General features: G+C 37.3%; 1 protein-coding gene across 1 annotated transcript in view; it reads left to right on the top strand.

Annotated features, from left to right (window-relative positions):
• FAM199X (family with sequence similarity 199, X-linked) overlaps window positions 1-11,561 on the top strand; it is a 27,943-nt gene extending 16,382 nt beyond the window's left edge. The window contains exons 3-7 of the mRNA XM_026848759.1: window positions 2,716-2,935; window positions 4,685-4,834; window positions 5,133-5,294; window positions 6,399-6,659; window positions 7,542-11,561. Of these exons, the coding sequence (XP_026704560.1) occupies window positions 2,716-2,935; window positions 4,685-4,834; window positions 5,133-5,294; window positions 6,399-6,659; window positions 7,542-7,712 (964 nt within the window). The 3' untranslated portion in view covers window positions 7,713-11,561. The remainder of the gene's footprint in view (window positions 1-2,715; window positions 2,936-4,684; window positions 4,835-5,132; window positions 5,295-6,398; window positions 6,660-7,541) is intronic.
• The last annotated feature ends 769 nt before the right edge of the window (window positions 11,562-12,330 follow it).

Raw genomic sequence — 12,330 nt, 5'->3', positions numbered from 1 at the left:
GGAGTGGAAGCGGTGCAGCGGGTCGGTGCGGTGGCAGGACGAGAGCTGGCAGCCGAAGTCGCTGACGTCCAGGCAGCCCTCCTCGCTCAGGCTCAAGCTGCCGCCCCGCGGCGGGTGCGCCCGGTAGCCCGCTCGAACGCCCCTTCCCGTTGACAGGGTGGTGTGTGAGCTTAGTCTGGCTTTAACTGATGACATTTATGTTGTTAGTGCGAGCCTGGATCGTTTTTGAGATGTGTTTATTCCTTTCCGAATTTCTTAAAACGCAGTTTTGAGCGCTGTAGGATGGGCAACTAGAGAGTGATGAGCTTATAATAATTAAAAGCAGGCCCTGCATCGACACCAAGCAAACCTGGAGAGGCTCACAATGAGTCAGGCGTCTTGGTGACTGCACTGATTCCTGCAGAAACATTTCCATCCCATGCTACTAATTAAGCGCAAATTATTATGTCTGTAATCTGTAGAAAAGGTCTATTCTAAAAATGCAAATGCAGCTCTACAAAGAAATTCCAGCTGTACTTATAATACCAAAACCACTGTGCTGCTTACCTAAGACCCTAATTCTGCTACTATTTATGCATAGTATTAAACTTGAATGTAGCAATAGCTTTCTTTGAAAACAGTTTGTGAGCTTTCAGTCTCGAACATATGTGTGGGATAGTTTTAGTGCGTGTTCCAGAGCTGCAAAATACTTTTACTGGTTATTAGTGTTTCTGCTACACCATAATGAAGAGTAAATAATCAGCTAACTTTTCAACTGAATTTGTGTGAAATCGTGGAAATGACACTTTAAAAGTGTCACTCACAAGGGCGTGCTCTTAATTACATATTCTTAAATGATTCGGCTTGAAGAGCCTTGATCAAATATGATACACTTTCTTGCATTATAAGACCCAATTGTGACACGAACAGTAAGATGTATTCGTAGCATATCTGTAAGACAAACGTGTATATTCACCAAATTGCCTGTAATTAATTTTGTACTTTTCTCTTTGCATTGCCTTTCACTTCCTGAGTGTGTTATTCAGGCTCACTTATTTTACAAACCCAGGCATCTTAAGTGTTTCACCTCTAGGCAAGGACATGCCTCGTCTTGCACTGCTTAAGCCATTGCAGATGCATGGTTCAATCTGTGGTGTTCGCATAAAACTTTGTATTTTTTAAAGTTACAAGCTATTCAATATAGTTCCCTCCTCTTGTTAATCCAGTTCACCCCAGCAAGTGCAGCAGGCCCCCTAGGTATGAGAAGAGGAGGGCTAACTGCCTGTCCCTGCAGTGATAGTGTGTACCTGGGGTATCTGTATGTAGTTGGTTGGTGCTAGACACCCTGTGCTTCATATGTGTTTTGATGGGTCTGGAAATTTGTCCACTCTATCTTTCCTTTCATCGATATTTCATGAGTACTGCAACTGTAGTAGTGTTCAGAAGCATGCTGTGTCACCACTCATATTCTATTCTATACCACTTGATTGCCCTGTGCACAAAAGTCTGTGCCAGTAAAACATCACACATGTTTAAGGGATGCAGAAAGGGAGGGAGGGCAAGATATCGTGAATCTGCTAAAAGACAAGTTTTTGAAACGTCTTTAACATTGGATGAATTCACTGCTGGCTAGATAGATGTGGGAATCACAAACATATTTAGCCAACCTGTGTACAGCTTAAATAACGATAGGGAGGACCAGCCTTTCTGGATGATGGCATTGCTCAGCTTTTGCAGTTGGGTAGAGGAATGTTTTTGTAGTTAGCCAGGCTGAGGTGTATAGGCTGATGGAATAGGAGTTGATCACATGGGTTTGTGTGGTGAATGTTAGAAGCCCTTTTCAAATTGTTTTGGCCGTATTGCAGTGCTGTGCTGACTCATAGTTGTCTCGACCTACTTTTCACCAATATGTAAAATAAATCCAGATATGGAGACTGATTTCATGAGCTTGTTAAATTCTGACTTGCTCTCAGAGTGAAAAAACCTGTTCTGTGAAGTTTGAGTCCTCAATTGCTTTCCTTTAGCAACAGCATTAACTAGCTTTTAAAATGAAATTCTGAGAGGAAAAAAATGTTTAGTTTTGGCATGGTAGCATTTTCACAGAGGTCATTTTCCCATCTTGCACTGTCTCATTCCAACAGCACGTCCAATATTTTTGGCATTCAGAGTTGAAGATAGTGAATAATGGAGCCTTGTGTGTATCTATGCGTTTCTTTATTAAGCCTTAGTTTTGTGTAGGATTATCAACCTGGAATTTCTTTTTTACTTCTATTTGTTCTGAAATCCAGTTGATTTACTTCTGAGTTTTGCTTATTTCAATTTACATGGAAAGTTAAATATCCCAGCTTATGGGAAGTTATATTTTTAGTTCAATGTATTTAAAAAAACAACCAACACCCTCCCCACCACCAAACAAACAATTTACACACTGCAGGAGTCATGGCTCTGGAGTGGAAACTGTTAATGTATTAGAATAAAGATGTAATTATACTAACTGTCTGTGGATTTTTGCCTTGCCATTTTTAATGTTGAATTCCCTTTGGTCTTGTTTAGGGACCTTTAAAAATATTTTAAAATAGACTACTTGATTTTACATAATTATAACTTATTTCAATAAAATCAATGTATAATGTTACTGACAAGCAATGTGGAGATAGTTTTATGAAGCTGAAAAGAGTTTATCAGCATACATGATGACAATATGTTTCCTTCTTTCTGTTTTGTCCTGTTTTGCAGGTGGAACTTGACGTCCTGTGGAACCAGCGTAGCCAGCTCAGAGTGCAGCGAGGAGCTGTTCTCATCGGTTTCAGTTGGTGATCAAGACGACTGCTATTCTCTGTTGGATGACCAGGAGTTCACCTCTTTTGATTTGTTCCCCGAGGGTAGTGTCTGCAGTGATGTCTCTTCTTCGATCAGCACATACTGGGACTGGTCAGACAGTGAGTTTGAGTGGCAGGTAAACTAGTTCCACTGTAAATGTAAAATTTTGTATAGACTATTAAGTGCTGGGTTTAGCTTTAATTTAAAAGACCTTGCTTGGCATTTATGTCTTGGTAACTACTGAACCTAAGAGCAGATATCTGAATCTTCAGCAATAAAGAAAATGTTTTGTTCCATTTTGTTCCAACGTTCTTAATCTGGAGGAGAGACTGAAGGCCAGCTCTTCAAAGAGGGATGCTTACATATTACAGTAGTTTGGGTTTAGTGACAACACATGTCTTGTAAGCATGAGCTCAGATCCTTTGTACTGAGCATCTGCCCTACTAATGAAATCTGGTTATAGGTGTCTGCTTCCAGTGATTAGGTTGTATTAAACCTTCCTTAGGAATGGAGCTGGCACCTAGGTAAAATGTAGAAGCTCTTGCCATAGCCTATTTCCATCTTTTTTTCTGTGCCAGTAAGAGTACAGAGCTCACTTTGTCCCATCAGGATGGGAGAAATGCGAAGGTGAATCACGCCTTCCTTTTTCCTAGTCTGCAGTCCAGGTCAGGTATCTCTAGTTTGTGGTAGTAGTCTTTGTTCAGCAGTTTTGCAGTTGTGATATGCAAATCTTTTTATATATTATAGACTTAAATTGACTTTTTATATTATGGACTTAAATCAACTGCGAATGTATGCATAACTTTGAAACATGGTGCTTCAGAATATACTGAGGAATGCTTTTAAATTTTGTCGTAAAGCTTAGTCAGAACATATACAGAGCCTTTGAAATGCAGTATAAGGACTGAAAACACTGATTTCAAGAAAGCATAAATCTTGTTCCAGAAGATGCAAATGAATTTAAGATAACATGGACTAACTCTGAATTTCTCACTGTTTTAGTCTAACTGCTAGTCTCTATGTATACTGTATCATAGAAGCTACAAGTGCATTTGTATAATGCAGCCTGTAGGAACAACTCAGATTGGATCCTGAAGAGTCAGCTTTGTCGAGTTGTGAAATTTTAATTGCCTGATAAACTTGGCAATTGTTTTGAAAAGAAGCGATCTCCCGTGTCTTAGCTGGCAGCATGTTTGATTAGTAACTAGCTTTTTTCATTAATCTTTGTTTATTAAAACAAGCGTGTTTTAAAAGACATACTTGATTGGATGTGTAGAATTTTGGAAAGACTTTTCTGTGGCTCTTTATGGTGTTATCTGGCAATATCTGAGCATAAGTAATCCAACTGTCACGCTTAGACTGGAAGTGCATTCAGAAGTTATATGTCAGTTGTATAAATGAAGCTAGCTAAAGTTCTGCAGTTGCTTCCAGGAAAATGACAGTGATTTTAATTAAATTGTCTTGTGTAATTGTGGGGTGTGGTATAAATTACAAACCTACTTTGAAATGATCTTCCTTAAACTAGACTTATGCTTTAAAATGGGAAGTTTAGATTCAGGTTTGGATTGTAATGGACAATTTACACTGATGGAGGAGGGGAATAGTTGAAATGCCACATCATTCTGCTGTTTTCTTAAATGCAAATTTTTAAAAAGAGGATTGATAAGCAGAGAATAGTGTGAATCAAGTTTGCTGCACTTGCTGTTTGTTGGAAGGTTCAAAGGAGCTCTGCAGGATTATGAGTAATTATTAAGTTGTTAGAGTACATAGATAAGCAATGCTTTGCTAATTTGACAGTATGTTTTGAATTGTTAATAGTGTTAGAATGATTTTAAATCTACCTACTGTATTCTAAGGCTTTGTTCTTTCTCTTGCATATTACAAGTTGCCTGGCAGCGACATTACAAGTGGGAGTGATGTACTTTCCGATGTTATACCTAGTATTCCAAGCTCTCCTTGTCTGCTTCCAAAAAAGAAAAACAAGCATAGGAATCTTGATGAACTTCCATGGAGTGCAATGACAAATGATGAACAGGTGAAATTGACTTTTTTCCTCTGTGAGAACTGTAATATACAGAAGATCTTTCAATTTGTGCCACATCTTAAAGGACATACTGATTGCTATAGGTGTAAATGTAGACCTATTCAGGACTACTGGATCATTGCAACTAAATCTTCTTGTCTTCTGCATCTGTAGTAGGCAATTTAACGTCTACGCAGGTTCTCACCCTGAGTTTCTGAGAATACTCGATGAGCATGTTTTATTCTGTTGGTCCTTGCTTTTTTCATTTAGAATCAATACTACTTTAATACTGCCTTTCTTTGGGTCCTAGGTTGAATATATTGAATATTTGAGTCGCAAAGTCAGTACAGAGATGGGCCTTCGAGAGCAACTTGATATTATTAAAATTATTGATCCTACTGCTCAGATCTCACCTACAGATAGTGAATTCATTATTGAATTGAACTGTCTCACAGATGAAAAACTAAAACAGGTGAGTTAAGGTTTGTACATTTGACTTTGGGGTTTCAGCATCTGGTATGTCTTGCAAAATCTCTTATGGAGTTGTGATCAATTTTTATACATAGTCATTAGATACAGGGAGATACACTAGAGCACAATATTGTCAATGAGGGAAAATAGAGTTCAAAAGCATATTGTGTGTAATAAACCTTTATATGAAAGACTGTGTTTATATATTCTCAATATGCGTTAAGCCTAAACTGGTGTGTGTGTGTGTGTGTGTAGTGAGTTAAGCTGTGGACTCAGTACCACTTATGACAAAGCGTATTCTACTTCATGACCATCAACTGCTTGAGGGTCTTCATTTACTCGCCAGATATAAACTGACATTTAAAACTCCGAAGGATTGGAATTTATTGGGGAAGACCATAAATTTCATGTAAAAAGGGATACAGAAAAATGTGTGTTAAAGATGTTACAAAATAGAAATTACAACAGAGTACTTGATTGATGTAGATACATGCTACTGCCTTTTAGTCTTTGTGCTATTGGGATGTGAGTTGGGAAAAGATGCAGTATCCAAACAAGTAGAACTCCTCAGTGTTACTGTGATTGTGATGAAGGTAAAGATTGAAAAGGGAAAACATTCACTGCTCTTACGGGCTTGGCCTATTTAATGTTTTGAAAGTTTTATAAGTGTTATCTTAAAGTAGAAAAGTACCGCTTTCCTTACACCCATCTTTGAGTATACATATCAAAATAAAGGGGTTTGATACATTAGGTAACCAACTTAGTTCAGTTGAACTTGACTGATAATTGTGTTTAGTGTTACTATAACTTACTGTTATGTGGTAGAAAATTTATGGGGCAGGATAGGGGTAAAAACCCCCAAATCTTGTTAGTTAGTTTTCTTCATTCCATAATGAAGTTAATATTAACTTAGTTCTTAGTTAAGTTCTCTTGACTGCCAGATGGGTTAGGATTTAAACAGCCACAGCAAAATGTTTTAAGACTAACTGAACTGGTCCAATAACTTGATAATTATTAATAGGCAAATTATGTTTTTTCCATGAAAAGGAGTATCTCTGTACAGTATTTATCAGGTTTTAGTAATTCTGCTGCCTCTGTTCTAAAGGTGAGAAACTATATCAAGGAACATGGACCTCGTCAACGGTCTGGAAGAGAAAGCTGGAAGAGGAGTAGCTACAGTTGTGCAAGTACCAGTGGTGTGAGCGGTGCCAGTGCCAGCAGCAGCAGTGCCAGCATGGTCAGCTCAGCAAGCAGCAGTGGTTCTAGTGTTGCTAACTCCGCTTCAAACTCGAGTGCCAACATGAGTCGAGCGCACAGTGATAGTAATTTGTCCACAAGTGCTGCAGAAAGAATCCGGGATTCAAAAGTAAAGTTTCTAATTATGTACATGTGCATTAAGCTGTCTAACTTGTTAAGGTTGCTTATGTGATCTTAACTGGGATATTTGTACTGAAGGAGCATGGTTAGTAACTGAGGATCTGCTGAAGTTATCTGGCTAAACCAGTGCTGACTGTTTCCTCTGACATAGCCATAAGGAATTTAAACTTGTGCTCTTCCCATCACTTCTCTTCTGAGTGAAAACCTGATGTTTGTATGTAGTAGATCTTCTCGTTACTTTTGTTTAGAATAAGGTGAGTGGGGTTTGAATAAGGGCTTATGCATCTAACTTAATTCTTTGAATGAACACAGTTTTACCAAAAAAAAAAAAAAAATTCAAGACTGATCAACCTAATCTAGGCATAATTTTTGGATAGCAGACTGTATTGGTTGTGGTTTTTTTCCCAACTAGAAGTTTCATTAGGCTTTTTGAATCTTCAGCAGTTTATTTTCCCAACATGTCTCATGAGATTACTTGGTGAAGCATATTGAAATTGAATTACTGAGGCATTTGTCCTCTCTCCTTAAATCCAAGATTGAAGGGGAGGAGCAGTTCCAGCTTGCTCTTCAACATGTCAGGTTGTTACTGTAAAACTGTAACATTTCCCCTATAATAAAGATTCTTCCAGTCAAAGACTCAGCTATGCAACATCCCATGTTGTGCCTCGTAACTCAGACGTGGTAAATGGTCTTGGTATTTTAATGTTGGATACAATTTTGGATGAATGTTTGCACCACCTCTGAGAATTCATTTTAGTTATTTTTCAGAGCAGACATTATTTTAGATGTTAATTTATATTTGCCAGCTTTTAAAGGTGGTATCTAATCTACAGAACAAAATCTTATTTTTTTCTCTTCTGTATTTTGGCAGAAACGTTCCAAGCAACGGAAACTACAGCAAAAGGCCTTACGCAAGAGACAGCTGAAAGAACAAAGACAAGCTCGTAAGGAAAGACTGAGTGGATTATTTCTTAATGAAGAAGTGCTCTCTTTAAAAGTGACTGAGGAGGACCATGAAGGAGATGTGGATGTTTTAATGTGACAGGGGTGAATTTATCAGTGTTCTTTCTAAGCCTTAAATGTATTATCTTTATTGTTTACATATATTTCTTGACCAAATTTTGATTAGTGTTAACAGTATAAACCAGATCTTTTCTCAAGCGTAATTTTGGTAAGAAGGTCTAAGTATTGAGTAACTTCAGCTTTTTGAGACTAATTTTGCAACAAAGACTTCAGAAACTTAACTGTCTTCTGAAAAGCTGCTGAATAGATAGAATTTTAAGGAAATTTTAACTTGGCTAACATGCTATCTTTCTCACAAGATGTAAATCTAAGGGTGCTTTTGAATGACACTAGGCATGCATTACTATGCTTCATCTTTTTTGTTTTTTCCAACTTAGAGTTAATATTACACTTGGCTTGTTCTGTCTTCCTTTCCCATTATTAGGAGGATTTTTTAGCACAGGAAAAAAATCTTCCGTTCTATAGGGCTTTCTTCAAGTCTTGCTCTTGGATCTTGCAAAATCAAAGTACTGTGATAAAGGCTTCTTTAGAAGTTGTGATTTAACTCAAAAAACTACACAGAAAGTAAGAAGCGGGCACAGATAATGCCTAATAACGTTGTTCTTTAAGAAGTAATTAGAATTCAGAAAAAAACGACTTGCAAGCTTAGTCTTCAGAAAGTTACTTTGCTGCTCAATATCTTATAGTATGATTATTACTAATGGTTCACCAGTATATCCCTAGTATTGCTACGAAAAAACTCAAATAAAAACATCTTTATGCATTGAAAGTACACTAATCTGCAACTAAGATGTCTAGGACACTACTTACAATAGTTAAAAATGATACTGGAAACAGAAGTGCAAACAAGTGGCACACAACTTTGGTGGCTTTTTTCCCCAGAAGCATTTCTAAATAGATTCAAGTTGGCAGGAGAATTTAATTAATGCAGCTGTGCTTTTTAATTGTATGTTTAGCTGAGGATGTTTCTTCTGTGTGGGTTGTTACACCATTACATGTTTCAGAGTTCTTCTTTTGTTGTCTATCTACTTTTGAAATTTCTCTTGCTAAGAAAATGAGGTAAAATTGTGGCTTTCGGGTAGGGAGGTAAAAGTAGTTTTAATCTGTTTCCTAATTCTGACAATCTGTAAGCTGGCTTTTGCCTTTATCTTGGAACTACTTGTTACAGAACTCCTTCCCTTCAGAGCTGAGCTAAAAATGATACTTCTAAATTTCAATGTGAAACTTAAAAGATTCTGAAACTATTTTCTAGTTTTGAGTTTAGGAAGTAATTTTTCATCATCATCATGCTTAATTACTTTCATTTTGTTCTTGTGAATTAAGGAGCTTGGCAGTTCAGTGTGGCCACAGGTGCCTGTAATGGCAGGATCTAGCCAAATCCTACAGAATTGCGTGATCAACTTTATATAGGACTCCTTACATTCATTTTGCATGTCCTGCACAGACTTATTAGCCCTGACAGCTGAAGTATTTTTCTTTCAGAAGTGGTATTCCTTGCAGCCTCAAAATAAACTGCTGGTTAAAGTATCTGAACAATGGCCTCTGAAAGGTCTTAGAAATAAGTGAGTCAAACTAGTGTGTGTGAACTTAGTCACTCTTTACAACTGCTAGACAGCAGGTACCCAGACTTGTCCACTGACTGATTAAAAGCTACGTAATGTCATTTTAAACTTGAGTGCTAGCTATCCCATATGGCCAGTTATTTGGCCACTAACCAGCGAGGACTGTTACCTGTCAGTATTTGCTTGTACTGCACTATAGCTGGTTGATGCCTCCCTTCCCCCTGTAGAAACAATACAAAAACTTCTTAACAGTATACAAGTTACTGAGAACTTATATTGTCTTAAATCTGGAGCTTTTTTTTAAATATCGTTGATGTAAGAAAAAATTGAATTGATGTCAATTCAGCTGATTTCAGGGTGCAGTCATTGAACTCTTGCAGCTTACCATGGCTGTAGTGGATGAATTCATCATGAAACATTTCACTGTGTGTACACTTGTCACAGTTCAGTACAGTATAACCTTTATTTTCTGCAGTGACTTTAAAATGTGATTTTTTTTCCTCCCTGAAGAAAAATATATGCTTAATCCTGTAGAGAATTGAGACTCTGAAATGAATTGTAAGAAAGGTGCAATATCTCAGTGTGGTGGAGCATTGAAAGTGTGTCACTTTATTCTCTTTCAGCAGTTCTTCAGAGTTTAAAATCCCTCAGGCTTTGTTGAGAGAAGACCCCCTTGTTTTGATGAGGTACAGTTCTTTTTGGTTACCTGTCCACTAGCTTCCAGAGATCATGAAATGAGGGAGGATAGTATTTCCATCTTGATCTTAGTGTGAGCACATAAGTGTAAATTAATCCAAGTGATTAGATGGGTCCAGTTGCTCATCTGTTACATTGGATGAAAAGGTCCTGGGTGCCACAGGAGCTGATTGTAGTAAGTTGTCTCCAGCTGGGTACTTCAGTCACTTGTTAGCTCTGTAATCTCTTAGTCCCAGAATGCTTATAACCTAAGAATACAAAACTCTGAATGTTCTGTTAAGAATGCAGAATAACATCCTGCTTGCCTGAATGTTGGTCTTTGCCAAGTACTTGGTATCTTAGAGCATCAGGCCTGAAGTAGCTGTGGGATTCAAGAGTTCTTACATACTTCTACATGTTTGGGTTTTTTCTTTTTTCATCCTTCTTAGTTCTAGTGACACACTCATTTTATGGAGGGGGGAGGTGATTTTTGTCATATTCTTGTCTTTCCCTGCAATATGCTTTCTGCTTCTCAGGGAAATGGTTGAGTCACCATCCCTGGAGGTATTTAAGACATGTAGATGTGGTGCTTAGGGACATGGTTTAGTGGTAGACTTGGCAGTGTTATGTTTATGGTTGGACTAGATGATCTTAAAGGTCTTTTCCAACCTAAATGATTCTGTGATTCTGTGAATTTGTATTGGGTACCCGTGGCATTAGTCAAACGGTTGGAATTTTAGTTAAACCTGGTCTTTCTTGTTTCAAGTGTTGCCCATTGTGGCTACTGCTTTGTTTTACAGGAAGTTATCTACAGATTCAGATAGATAAAGAAGAGTAACAGAGTGTTAAAATCATGCATTCTTATTTAGTGCTTTTTCAAAAAAGAATCAAATTTATGCTTTTTATTCATAGATAAAACATGTTAGGCTTAAAAACAAAATAGAGACAAACACGAGAAGGCTCAGTTGTGTGGCTCCATGGTACTGAAGCTGTATATCTAGGTGCTTTGTACTCACTGTAATATGAATGTAATCAATTTACACTCTGTAACGTTAACAGTTTGCTTCCATGGTAACTTTTTCTCTAAAAAGGCTTAGAAGGAGCACTGAAAGTCTGATTGCAATAGGACTGTAAACAATAGAGAACATTCTTTTCTAATATGATTTTAAATATGCGGAAGAAAACTAGCTGCCTGACAAACCTGTCTTAATTTTTGTCTGTGTATCTAATGTCATCCTTTGTTAAGATAATATCTATTTTTCTTTATCTGGGAAACTGACTGAAAGATGGTTATAGTATGCTCAGTACGGGATGCTTACTAAGAAGAGCAAGAAGAGTCTTTGCAAGACTTCCCTGGGCTTAACTTTTAGTTTGCATATTGTGGTTTGAAACCTGTGAAGATCATTCTCTGGGGAAAAAACAAACCAGCTTGCTTGAACTTACTCATATGCATTTACATCAGAGAGCATATACAATATAGAAACATATAAAAATGGCAATATTTACTGTTCATCTATGCTGAATGGCCTGAAGCCATTTTTTTTTTCTCCTAACACAGTTTTAGCTTTGAAATCAGTTGATGCATTGGTCTATAAATATTAATAAACCTGACTGTTTTGGGTGCTCTTGAAGTTCATTCTTATAAGCCAGATTTTCATGGCAAGTGTTTTTAGATTCATTGGTTTAATGTTCTTTAGCTTACTGGTCTTGCAGTTCTTGGGCATAGAAAAGACAAGTCAACATGCAATTTTCCATTCGAGGATTGCAAAGATAGTTTATTAATCTACCAAGGGCAAATCCTAGTAATATTCAAAACTCTATCTTGACTGTTAACTCTGATTAATCATACTTGCATTCTCTTTCATCTGGCTAACTTTAAAACACTTCCAAATTACAAATAAATTCTTCAATCAAAAAAAAAAAAGTAATATTGAAGCCTTGAATATAGTTCATAACCAAAGCAAGGGGGAAGTGGGGGTTTGATGGGTTGGGGGGGGGATGAGATGGGAGTATAGATTAGAGTATATGGTACTGCTTAAATTGAGTTAGTTTTTTTCCCCTGGTTCTCTGCTAATTGTATTGCTGAAATGCACTTTTGTATAGAAAACTGTCCTCTGTACATTCTGTATCTACTTTACACAATGTTTATAGAGATTTTTCTGAAGTTGTGAAGGATTTACTGAAAGCTGCAATGCTGGTGACGGATGCTATTGACTTTTAAGTTTTCATTGTATTTGAAAATAGTTATGTGCATACTGAAGTACAGGTTGGAATTAAAATTGATGACATAGCAAAGATAATCTGAAACTGTGGTATCTTCAGAGCAGGGGGATTCTTATACAGGGCTTGCATACTCACTGTTCAGGCAGAAAGTACAAATAAAAGTGGCACATGTTCATT

This window comes from Athene cunicularia (genome assembly GCF_003259725.1).
Source record: "Athene cunicularia isolate RWA chromosome 4 unlocalized genomic scaffold, athCun1 chr4_part3, whole genome shotgun sequence".
NCBI lineage: Eukaryota > Metazoa > Chordata > Aves > Strigiformes > Strigidae > Athene > Athene cunicularia.
Note: the sequence above shows the minus strand (reverse complement) of the source record. Positions and strands in the feature narration are given on the sequence as shown.